This window comes from Orycteropus afer, unplaced genomic scaffold (assembly GCF_000298275.1).
Source record: "Orycteropus afer afer isolate SDZICR_OR568_19922 unplaced genomic scaffold, OryAfe1.0 scaffold00048, whole genome shotgun sequence".
Taxonomy (NCBI): domain Eukaryota; kingdom Metazoa; phylum Chordata; class Mammalia; order Tubulidentata; family Orycteropodidae; genus Orycteropus; species Orycteropus afer.
The window spans coordinates 1,887,063-1,899,392 of record NW_006921635.1 but is presented as its reverse complement, the minus strand read 5'-3'; the positions used below and the strand labels follow the sequence as shown (position 1 = coordinate 1,899,392).

Below are 12,330 nucleotides of genomic sequence, written 5' to 3'. Positions count from 1 at the left end.
GTACCTGGGAGTGCTCTACTAAGAGGGCATCATTTTACATTCATTTGTCTGCTTGGATTATTTTTTGGATTGTTTATCTTTTGACTCTGCAACTAGTATGAGTTTAAGCCACAAACCCGAGTGAATTCTAACCCATGAATTCTGGTTTTTCTCGTTCATCTCGAACCAAAATTGAATTAAATGTACTTGTAGACTTCTTAGCAAGGTGGATTTCTTTTTTTCAGTCCACCCATTCATAGGTTATATCTTTTCACCATACTTACTCAGTCTGTATGGTGAGCAGATAATCTGAGAAGGTGCACTGTATGAAGAACAGTGAAGTCACAGAATTGGAGGAAGAGCCTGTGATACACAGATGACACAGGCTTGCTTTCCAAAAATGAAGATGACTTGAAGCCCTTACTGATGAAGATCAGAGACTGCAGCCTTCCTTATGGTTGGCACCTTACCATAACGAAAACAAAACTCCTCACAACTGGACTGCAATACTGTTGTAAACAGTAAATATTGAAGCTGTGTAGGATTTTACTTGGATCCACAATTAGCACCCATAGCAGCAGTGGTCAGAACATCGGATGTCGTATGGCATTGGGTAGATCTGCTTCAAAAGACCTCTTTAAAGTGTTAAAGGGCAAAGATGTCTCCCTGAGAACTAAGATATGTGCTTGACCAAAGCCATGGTGTTTTCATTTGCCTCACGTGTGTGTGAAAGCTTGACAATGAATAAAGAAGACTGAAGAAGAATTGATGCATTTGAATTATGATGTTGGCAGAGTCCCCTGAATGTACCATGGACTGCGGAAGAGTGAACAGATCTGTCTTGGAAGAAGTGCAGCCTGCGGGCTCTTTAGAAGCAAGGATGGCGAGGCTTGGTCCTTCGTTCTGTGGATGTATTGTCAGGAGGGACCAGCCCTGGAGAAGGACATCACGCTTGGCACAGGGTCAGCAAAAAAGATGAAGACCCTCAGTGAGATGGATTCATACAGTAGCTGCAACAGTGGGCTCAAACATAGCAGCAGTGATTGGGAGGCTCATGGGACTGGGCCGTCTCCCGTTTCGTTGTACACAGGGTCGCGTAGCAGCAGTGATTGGGAGGCTGGAATGGGACCGGGCCGTCTCTCGTTCCGTTGTACACAGGGTCACATAGCAGCAGTGATTGGGAGGCTCATGGGACCGGGCTGTCTCCCGTTCCATTGTACACGGGGTAGCTGTGAGTCAGGACCAACTTGGTGACACATAACAGCAACAACCTCCATGGAAGGTGTAGCCCTTTGGGGGTTCACAACTGCAGGGGGTTCATTTTCATCTCCTCACCTGACATGGGCCCGTGCTGTGGTTCCTGCCTCCCTAAGGCCTCAGGGTACTGACCCAGTTCAACACATTAGGAATGCTACGAAGTTCTGTTTTATTTTTGAATCCTAAGGCTTTCCCTTTATTGTAGGCTCAGCTGTACACTTCCAAGGATGGTTCAAACATTTTGTCCAGCATTTTTGGGTGTTTGGTAGGTGGAGGCCTCTCAGCACATTGTCACCATGCTGTCTGAAGTGGAAGTCTGTCGTTCTTTTAATGACAGTCGAGGATACTCAGTGCCTTCAGATGACTACAGGTTGTCTTTATCGTCTCATAGGTTTGTGTCTGGCCTTATTAACCAAGGAAAAGTTGAAGCATTTGAGAAAATGTTGTGGAGGGTCTGCAAAGGGTATACCATTGTGACCTACGCTGAGCTGGACGAGTCCCTTGAAGACCCTGAAACAGTGAGTAAATATCTTGGTCACCCTTTAAACAAAGACAGACCAACAGAAGACTTGGAGGTACAGGACCAAGACCTTTTTTCTTCAGAGCCACTTGAGAGTGTTGGTAACCTGGTGCCCTGTCATTCCAGAATTTGTCCATGTGCAGTTCCTAAAAACAAGGACGTTCTCCTTCATCATCACAATAGAAAAAAACCCCAAACCCACTACTGAGTTGATTCCAACTCACAGTGACCCTATAGAATAGAGTAAAACTGCCCCACAGGGTTTCCAAGGCTGTCTTCTTTATGGAAGCAGGTTGCTACAGCTTTCTCCTGTGGAGCAGCTGGTGGGTTTGAACTGCCAACCTTGCAGGTGGCAGCTGAGCGCTTTAGTCACTATGCCACCAGGGCTGCTGCTTTATCACAATGCAGACATCAAAATCAGGACATTAGCACATTAGGTGTCACTACTGTCTGATACTCAGATCCCATTTGGGCGTCACCACTTGCCCCAGTCATGTCTTCCATTGAATGTGTGTATAGGATCACATGTTGGATTTCATTGTCTCTTTGGGTCCGTCATTCTAGGACTCTTTCTCAGCCTTTCCTTGGCTTTCACAGCCTTGACACTTTTGAATATTATGGGCCAGGTTTTTGGTAGAATGCCCCTCAGTTTGGGTTTGTCCGATGCTTCCTCGTGCCTCGGTCCTGGTCATGTGTCTTGGGCGGGAACATCCCAGAAAGGGTGCTGTGTCCCTCACACTACATCCTGTCTAGTGGTGTCGGATTTCAGCTTAGCTGTGACTGGTGACCTTCACCTTGATCTTGATTAATGGATTCATCAGACTCTTCCTTTTGAAGCTACTCTTTTCTTCTTGTCATTAGTAAGAATTTGGGGGCAAGTGCTTTGAAACTGTGTCACTGTCCTGCTCTTTGTCAAATTCTCCATTCATCATTTCCTGTTTTATTCAATGGGTTTTACTCTGTCACTGTTCTTCCTTATTCTGACTCCACTTCTCCTGGAGTCCACCAGTTGGAGCCCATTCAATCTCTCTTATCCTTTCTATGTGTTTCTACCGTGTTTTTTTAAGCACTGCAACACAGTGTTCCAGATTCCTCTTGGGATTTCCCTCACACAGCTTGGAATCAGCTGTTTCCCCGGGAGCTCGGTTCTTCTAGCCGAGGGAGACTGCTGTTCAGAAGCCAAGATGTGGTTGCTGGGTGTGTCTGTTGTAACTGGTGTTGCTGCTCCCAGGCTTCTCATCAGACAGCTGTGTGAGGTGTATAGACAGACACACGTGCACACACAGACATGCACTCATACGGAGGTACACACATACACACATTCACAACTTTATTTCTATACCCACCTGATGTATGTTGAAAGCTGTGAGCTCACGTCCAGTTCCAGACCACCGTGGTGGAATTCATTCGAGACTTTTCCTTTCCTTCAACCCCGGGAGCTTGGCTCCCACTCTTAATGTATTTGTTTCTTTGATGAGTCCCCCGCCTGTAATCGCTCTCCGCCACCTGTCTCCTATCCCTGCTGCGCTGCCGTCTGCTGCTCAAGTTCTCAGTTCTCCATTCTGGGTGGCCCCTGGCGTGGATGGACTTCTCACCCTCTGGGACTCTGACACCATGGGCCTGGCTATTCCCTCATGTGGATGTCTCCTCCTGTTTGGGCTTTGAGAACCTCACTCCAGGCTGTCACCCCCTGTCAGCGCTTTCCCTCCAGGAAGGCTCTCCTCACCCCTCTCTGGGCCACTCCCTGCACGGGTGCCCTCCTCACCCTGCTCGGGCTCTGACGCCTGCCCTGGGACCCCCTCCCCGACGTGGGTGCCCTCCTCACCCTGCTCGGGCTCTGACATCTGCCTTGGGCCCCTGTTACTCTTCCTGCTCTGCGTCCACCCCTGTGTACCCACCTTGCAGCTTTAGGCCTGGGTTGCTCAAGAAGGGACTCAGAGGAGCACGGGTGGGAGAGCATCATGACCCCTTTATGAAATGCAGTGTGTTTGTGCTTCACAGTACAGGTCAGCGCATGGCTGCAAGGGAGGACGCGCTGATCCTTCAGAGTGTTTTCATGTTTTATGGTACGGATTGCTGTATTGCTCTGACGGAAGGCGCACAGATCCACCAGAGCCAGAAAAGGAACTTAGGCTTCTTCATTGTGAGAAAAGGCTCCACGGTTTATTTTGTCTAGATTTGCCTCAGGAATTTTGGCTACAAGATGACTCTGCCCCTTAGTAGATTAGGCACGTACAGAGGCTGCTGTGACATGAGTTTCACAAAGTTCAGCCTGCGAAAACCACATGTGCTACCATCTCGCCTCCGTTCAGCTGTCTGTTAACCACACACCTCTCACATTTTCTGCTTTCCTGTGGTTCTTGTAACTGCCAGGACTGTCTTAATCATCTCTGCCTTACGGCCATCGTGACTTCTCTGTGTAAAGCCGGAGGTTACAGCTAAGCTGACAGCTGCTCCAGATTGACAGCTACACATTCCTTTGTGGTGTTTCCATGCAGAGTTATTTACACAGGTTTAAAACAATTTTTTTTGCATAGAATTTCTAATCTCTCTCATACTTTTTACAGGCTGTAGTGAAAGACAGTCAGGATTCGTAAAGAAATACAGAGCAATGAATAGATAGAGATGTGTTAATTTTGAAAATACAGCTTTTCCCTCCTGATTGCAAAGGAAATTAAAAAAAAAAAAATCTGTTGTCATTGGGTTAACTCTGACTCCTAGCAGGCCTCCAGGACAGAGTAGAACTGCCTCGTAGGGTCACCAAGGCTGTCACCTTTTCAGAAGGAGATGATCTCATCTTTCTTTTGCAGAGGGACTGGCGGATTCAAACTGGTGACCTTTTGGTCAGCAGCCGAGCTCTTAAGCACTGTGCTACCAGGGCTTCTTGCCAAGGAAATCCATGTGCTTTTGTAGGACACGTGAGGGAGAAAATGGCTCGCTCCCCTGGCACCCTCCCACCCAAAGTGCCGCTGCTACATCAGTGTGTATGGTTTAGCCCTTGCTCGGGGGGTGAGGAGGAGGTGTTAGGACTTTTCACGTGGGTCCTGGCTCAGGTATAGTAGGGATTGTGAGGCTGGCACAGGACCAGGCAGTGCTTTGTTTTGTTTTACATAAAGTCGCTGTGGGTCGGAGATGACTCGACAGCACTGAACAACAGCAACACTTGGGTCCTGGGACTTTTTTGTAGTGAGTGCCAGGTTTAGCGCCTTTTGGCCCGAACATGTTACCACTCAAAGTCATTATGGACTCCACAGCCCACAGTGTCCTTGTAGTTGCTTCCCTCTCTCTGCATAGAAACTTGTTTGTCTCTGGGTACTGTCGAGTCAGTTCCAGCTCACAGTGACAGAGTAGAACTGCCCCATGGTGTTTCCCAGGCTGTAATATTTATGGGAACAGGTCACCAGGCCTTTTGTTCCACAGAGTGCCTGGCTGTGCTTGAACCACCAACCTTTCAGTTTACAGCTGAGTGCTTCACCACTGTGCCACTATGGCCACAAACTAGACTCAGGCAATTCCACTTGGCCTTATGATTGTGTTTTTCATGTTGTGTGCTGTCTCTGGTCCATCTTGTGTCTGAGTTGTTTGTATTCCTTGAAATAGTACTAGTTTTAAACCTGTTAAGGAATTCCTGAGGTCAAGTTCCTTGTCAATGCCTTACCTTTCTTGTTTTTCCACTCTTTGTACCCACAGCTGTCCCTCCCTGCCTTCGGCCTTCAGGCTCAAGTGGCATGTTACCAACAAGGCCTCCCTCATCATGCTCTCTGCACCTGCAGCGGCTAGCCCCTCTCACCCCGGCTTCTCCTCCCAGCTTTCTTTTCTGCATAGCACTTGTTGCCACCTGGCATAGTATATATTTTATTTGTTTGTATCTGTTGCTTCCAACTTGACTATAATATCTCCCCTTTCCCCAGATCAGGGGTTTCTTAGGTGTTTGGTTCATTGCTGTCTCCCCTGCACCCAGCAGTACCTGCCTCATAGGCAAAAACCTGTTCAGTTGTATTGATTGAATATTTGTTAATATTTGCTGAATGAGGGACTGAACCAACACTGGACAGTATTGGTGCTACCAGAGTTTGAGAAATGGTACTGTCAGAAGTAACACTGTCCTGATTTGTTCTTTGTAGGGAGAAGTCATAAAATGGTATGTGTTTTTAATATCCTTTTGGGGCGAGCAGATTGGCTACAAGGTTAAGAAGATATGTGATTGGTAAGAAAAGAAACACTAATTTTATTTTTTATCATTTATTTTTTTATATCCAGTAACCTTTTGTTGTGTGCTGTCAAGTCAATTCTGATGAGGAGTGACCTCATGTAACAGGGTAGAACTGCCCCATGGTGGTTCCAAGGCTGAAATCTGTATGTAGGTCTTTCCTGCCATGGAGCAGCGGGTAGGCTTGAGCCAGTGACCTTTTGGTTAGCAGCCAAGTGCTTAACCATTGTTGGACCAGATCTCCTTCTGTAACCTCTAGTGTCCTTACGTATCCCTCTGTAGTGCCTAAGGCACCTGACTGCTAACCAGAATTCTGTCTGGCGGTTCAAACCCACCAGCCACTCCTCAGAAGGAAGGTTGGGCTATCTACTTCCTTAGTGATACCGCCTCAGAAACCCAAGGAGGGGTTGCTATGAGTCAGGTCCGACTCCACGGCAATGAGTTTGGTTTTGGTTTATAGTAGGTGGAAAGACTGCTAGTTTTTGTTACAGATTTCTCTGTTATAATATTAAGTTCTTAAAAATCTGATCTGCCATCTCTTTTGTCAGCACATTATTTAAAATAATTCAGAAGTCGGGACCATGTAATTATATTCCTGGGTTTAATTTTTTTCCCCTTTGGAATCAAGACTTAAGATCAGTTGGAGAGGGAATCGTATTTGATTGTTGTGTGCCTTTTGTTTGCTCTTAGCGACGTCATGCTGACTGTGGTTATTGAGCACCTGTTCTGCTTTAGCCCAGCACTTGGCATTTTCTCTTTCAAACCATGGCATGGGGGGTGGGCGCTGACATGGGACTGCGGGGTACAGAGCCTGCTTTCCCTGGGACACAACACCAAGCATAGTCACCATTGGAAAGGGGAGTCGGGGTCCTTTCCCACAGGGTTGTCCTCACTGAGATGTTGCAGGTGAGAGGATTTAGGACAGAGTAAGGTGTCGGGGCATGTTGGGTAGTGGCACAGCAGGGATCCATCTGTGACTTCCTGTTGCCAACAAATGGAAAAGTAAACAAAAACCCTGGGGCACACTCTTGTAGATAGCCTTGGTTTTGTGGGGGGGCAGGGCGTGGGTGTTTCCTTTGGATCGTATTTACCAAAGTTTGCTACTCCATCACTGGTGGTGTGGAAAGGGACTTTAGGTGTGAACTGGAACAGCTTTGTCATCTCAGTACGTAGGTGTTTGTAGACGGATTAGAACCATAACCAGCACAACCAATCCGTGATTTCCTAGGCATCACTGCTTAGCGTAGAGCTGCACTGGATGTTTGATGGTTCAGAGTCAGCACTTAGAGAAACACCTGACGTGTGGTATTCAGATATTAAAGGTGGGGAGGCACGGTGTTCCCCAGTGTGTCCTGGGTGTCCTGACCCCTGAGACGGTGCTGGCCCCGGGGGATGGCCGTGGGCCTGTGGGACAGTGCTGCCCCTGAGACAATTCTGGTCCTGTGGGATGGCCCTGGCCCCATGGGATGGCGCTGCCCCGTGGGACAGCCCTGCCCTATGGGGTGGTGCCAGCTGTGGCGGAGACCTGTTAGAGGCGGTTGTTGGAAGACCAGAGTTTTTGTTCCCTTTCTTCACTTTTTTTAAGATGCTTATTCTCGCATGGTTTTTGTTTTAAACCTGTTCAGGGAATCCCGGGGAGCCTGGTGGTGCAGTGGTTAAGCACTGGGCTGCCTGCCAAGGGTCAGCAGTTCGAACCTACCCAGTGGCTCCACGGGAGGGAGACCTGAGGACCTGCCCTCAGAAAGATTACGTCATGGGGTCCTTCCACCCGTCACGGCAGGTCGATAGGGGTCAGAACCGACTCGGCGCCCAGCAGCAAGTGACTCCCAGCCCTGGGTGCTGGCCGATTTCCTACAGCCGAGGTGCTGGAGGATTTCCTAAAGGTGGAAGTGGGAGCTTCCAGGAATTTCTGGGGGCAGGGCTGGAGTTGGGATCTGGAGAGCTTGCTGAATGTGTTTGAACCAGTACTCACTGAGTGCCTGTGTGGCGACCTGCCTAGGGCAGGGGCCTGTAACGCACCCTGTCTGCCCATGGCTGCTGTCTGTATTCCATTTGGAAGAAGCGCCGTCTAGATGGTAAATTGAATTTGGTTCTAGTTTTAGAAATAGCCTCTTTGAGTCACCACAGACGTGACACTGTGCTTAATTCTGTCCTCTAGTTACCACTGCCACATTTACCCCTACCCAAACACCGCGGAGGAGCGGAGGGAGATCCAGGAGGGGCTCAACACCCGGATTCAAGATCTTTACACCGTGAGTAAGCCAGAAACTCCACTGCTCACCCACGGCTCGCGAACACGCGAGAGTCCGTTTATTCTGGTTCTTTTTAATGTGGAAGACTCGGGTGGTCATCAGATGAAGGTGTTCTTGGTGACACTGCAATGTCATTCCCCTCCTTCCTCTTCATGGCAGTTTATTTTAGCAGCCTGTTAGAAAGCTAGGTCGTTCTCATGGGACTGAAAAAAGATTCCCTGATCATCTTGCTACGTTGGGTGGGAATTCTTGATCACAAAGACAACCAAGTCCCATCTCAAAAGGCGAATGTTATTATACAGACCCTATTTTAATTGACATTTCTGCTTTTCTCAATTAGAATACTTGGGGGCGAGTTACAGAAACAGATTCTGACTCAGTTCAGCAAAAGGGAATTTATTGGAAAAACGGGATGGGCTGGGAGTTGGTGGCTCAGAGGGCTGACGGGAGTTGGGCCAAGCTTGGGAGGGGACAAGAAGCCACAGAGCCCTTTGGAGTCAGGAAGCACAGCCACTCTCTCATGATGGGGACAGCTAGCCATCCTGCCCCACAGTGGCGATGACTTCCGGTCATTTCCTGTATCCTAGAAGACATGCTCTTAAGATTCACCCTCCCGAGGGAGAGCATCTGAGTGGGGAGGGGAAGGAACCACTGGGTGCAGGGGCCTAGAACAGTGGAAGGTAGTTCGCTCAGAGGAAGTCAGGGTGCCAGGTGGACAAACAGTGAGAAATGCGCTGAAAGCAGTCTGTGCTCACCAAGGTGCTGCACAAAACCGAGGATTACCTGAGGCAGGTGCTCTGTAAAGCGGCCGAGTCAGTGTACAGCCGCGTGGTCCAGGTGAAGAAGATGAAGGCCATCTACCACATGCTGAACATGTGCAGCTTCGACGTGACCAACAAGTGCCTCATCGCTGAGGTCTGGTGCCCGGAGGCAGACCTGCCGGAGTTGCGCCGAGCGCTCGAGGATGGCTCGGTGAGTCGGCCAGGCCCTGCCACCAGAGAGGGCACAGGCAGAGTGACTCAGGGACCCACAGCATAGAATGCCTGTGTCCCAGAGCCATGGATGCTTGGTGCTGATGCCTCTGCTGAGCTGAGATTTCGGAGCACTAGTTACTGGAGGAAGTCGTGGGGTGGCACAAAGAGGTAGGCACTCAGTGGCTAACCCAAAGGTTGGAGGTTCAAACTCACCAGAGGTGCCTTGGAAGAAAGGACTGGGGACCTGATTCCAAACAACTCAGCTATTGGAAACCCTTGGAGTGCCCTGAGTGGCGTCAACTCCCTGGTGGCTGGTTGGGTTTTTAGTTTGGATTCATCATTTGAGGATGTATGTGTGGCTGTGCATTTAATTTGTTTTTTTGAATAAGTAATGCAGCCATGTGGCTTAAAGTCAAAAAAAGTATCTGTGTGTGTATATACACATATATGCATATGTATGTATATGCAAAAGTGTACAAAGCTACAGTGACTTCCTTGTACCGTGTACCTCGTCTGTCCAGTCCCTCCACCATCTGACAGAGGTGACCACTGCTGTCTGTTCTGTTCTGTCCTTTCAGATCCTGAGGTGTAGGTAAGCAGTTAGGGTGAGGTGTAGGTAAGCAGTTAGGAAGAGGTAGTTTCTTCTTCCCTTTTCTTCATAAAAGATTGTGTGCCATTCATACTGTTTTGTACCTTGCTCTTTCATTTAATAAGACTTTCTTATTATTTTTCACAACTATTTAATATTCTGCCATGACGTACTGTGGTTTAACTAGTCCCCTAGTCATTTAGATGGTTTCCAATTTTATAAACAGCATTGAGTGAGTAAGACTGGACTGTGCAGATGGTGTCTACAGGATAAAACCCCAAGGATGGGGCAGCTGGATTGGTCTTGGTATTGGTGGCATTTCTCATCTTATGAGTGAAGTGGCTTCCTGTGTGTTTAGGAGCCTTTTGAATTGTATGTGTTTTGAACTATCTGTTTATGGCCTTTGTCAGTGTTACACTGGACTGTTGGTCTTCTTCTGACTAATTTCCATTGGTGCTTTGCCTGTGACTCAGGACCGAGCATTTTTCCCAGTTGTTTGTCAGTTGGTCGTTTGTCTGTGGCACTTCTGTTGGTTGGTTTGTCCTGGTCATGCTGCAGTTTTGGTTACATACATAGGAATTCACCCATCTTTCCTCTTACGACTGAAGTGTCAGTCATTGGCTTTTCCCATCCCAGAGTTAAGAAGTAACTTCCACATTCCTGTGAAGTAGTCTCCTACGTTAATCTACTCAGTTCCTGACCGTGGAAATAACAGGTGTAAGTGTTTCATCTGGAAAACACATGTTCTGTGGGATGGGATTCATGTTCCTGGTGTGTGTGTGTGTTTTGATCTCCTGTAAAGTGTGTGTGTGTGTGTGTGTGTTTTGTTCTCCTGTAAAGTCCCTGTGTGCAGTTCAGACGTAGCACAGCTTGCTGTTTCTGCCATCTCTTGTGCGTGGGCACTGTGGGTGTCCTTGGAGACCTTAGGAAGGTGTCAGTGGCCACTTGTCCTCCCAGCTCTTTGCTCCATCTCTGTTTCTGACTCTGTTGCTTTTACAGCTGCACTCATTTTGCTGTGTCCCAGTGCCTATATCCTTCCCTCCCCTTCTTTCTTTTCTCTTCTCTTGCTTTTCTTTTCTCCTTGGAGCTTTACTTTTCTTGAAGAAGGGCAGGCTTTCATAGACATACCCAGTCCATTGAGCGTTTTCCAACGTTGGTGACAGCCTGCTAATCACGTGTTGAATCTTTGCTCTTCGCAGTTGCCTTGGTGAGCTGGCTGAAGGCTGGGATGTCCTCTTTGCTGTCGGTCGCACTGGGTTTGATTCTGGCACACAGTAGTGCAGGCATGCAGGCCCAGAGCAGGCAGCATAGTGCCCACACTGGGGACTTCTTAGCATCCAGCCTGCAAAGCGCTGGTTCTTCTTTGATGGCTCTCTAGTCATTTCAATTGTCTGAGTTGTCTGAAGCTTGTTCTCTAGTCAATTCCTAGGGAGGGGCTCATGGGAACAGCCTTTCCTGAATTCTTACATGTTGAGAGCAGTGTCGGTCTGCTGCCTTTACAATTGGAAGTTAGTTTTCCTAGAAATATCTTTGGCTCTTTTTTATTTTTTGTGTATCTTGGACATGTTACTCTGTTTTTCATTTTTTTGGCATAAAGTGTTGCTGACAAAAAGCTCAATGTTAATAACATTGTTTTTTTTCCTTAGATACCACATGCTTTTTTTTTTACCTAGATGTTCAGAGACTTTTCTTCTTAATGACTTTACTACCTGATTACGCTTTGATGTGGTCATTCTGGGCCGGCATTTTCAGATATACAGCAGGCTCTTTTAAAATGTTTTCTAAATTATTTTTTTTCAGAAAGTGTTCTAGCGGAAGACTTCAGTGTGTGTTTTGATTTTCTTCTTTGGCGCCTCCAATTATCTGTAAGCTGGGTCTTTGCTTATCTTCAGTATTTGTCTCCTTTTCTTGATTCCTTTTTATTTCTCTTCATTTCTTTTTGATTTGTAAACATTTCCTCTCTTTCACCTTATTTATCCGTAAGCTGTTATGGGAAAGGTTCTTGACTTTTGTATCCCTTCCACCGTCTTCCATTTCTGAAATAACGTTTCTCTTTTCTTTCTAATCCCTTGAGTCCTGTGACCTCATTTCTGAATTTCTCCTCACTCTGATTTAGGCTGCTTTTTGATATCGTGTGTAATTTCTATAATTCTTCTAGCTATTTTGAAATAAAAAGTGAGTTTTCTTTCTTTTTGTTTAACCTCTTCACTGTGTCCTTCTTTCCTGGGCATTCCTGCCCTCTGAGTTACCTCCTTGTGCGAATACTGCCCTCTGATCTCCCACGATCGATCGTTCTAAGGAACGTACGTACCTGGTGCGATTGTTCACTTCCTAGGCCTGTCTCGTGTTAGTTTGCCTGGAAGTTAAGCCACAGTTTTCATCTGTGTTTTGGGTGTGTCTTTTTGGGCTTCTTTCACTTCATAGCAGTGTTACTCTGCATATGAGTCTCTCATCTTATTATAACTCTAAGATGTGACCTTTGTCCTTCTGTATTGCTCCTTTTTAAGTGAAATTGCTCCAGAGCATGTTTAAGATACATGTTGTGGTGT

General features: G+C 47.3%; 1 protein-coding gene across 1 annotated transcript in view; it reads left to right on the top strand.

Annotated features, from left to right (window-relative positions):
- The window catches only part of ATP6V0A2 (ATPase H+ transporting V0 subunit a2), a 64,733-nt gene that overhangs the window by 27,363 nt on the left and 25,040 nt on the right, over positions 1 to 12,330 (top strand). Inside the window, exons 4-8 of the mRNA XM_042780592.1 lie at positions 1,628 to 1,754; positions 5,881 to 5,963; positions 8,125 to 8,218; positions 8,978 to 9,190; positions 9,771 to 9,780. Of these exons, the coding sequence (XP_042636526.1) occupies positions 1,628 to 1,754; positions 5,881 to 5,963; positions 8,125 to 8,218; positions 8,978 to 9,190; positions 9,771 to 9,780 (527 nt within the window). The remainder of the gene's footprint in view (positions 1 to 1,627; positions 1,755 to 5,880; positions 5,964 to 8,124; positions 8,219 to 8,977; positions 9,191 to 9,770; positions 9,781 to 12,330) is intronic.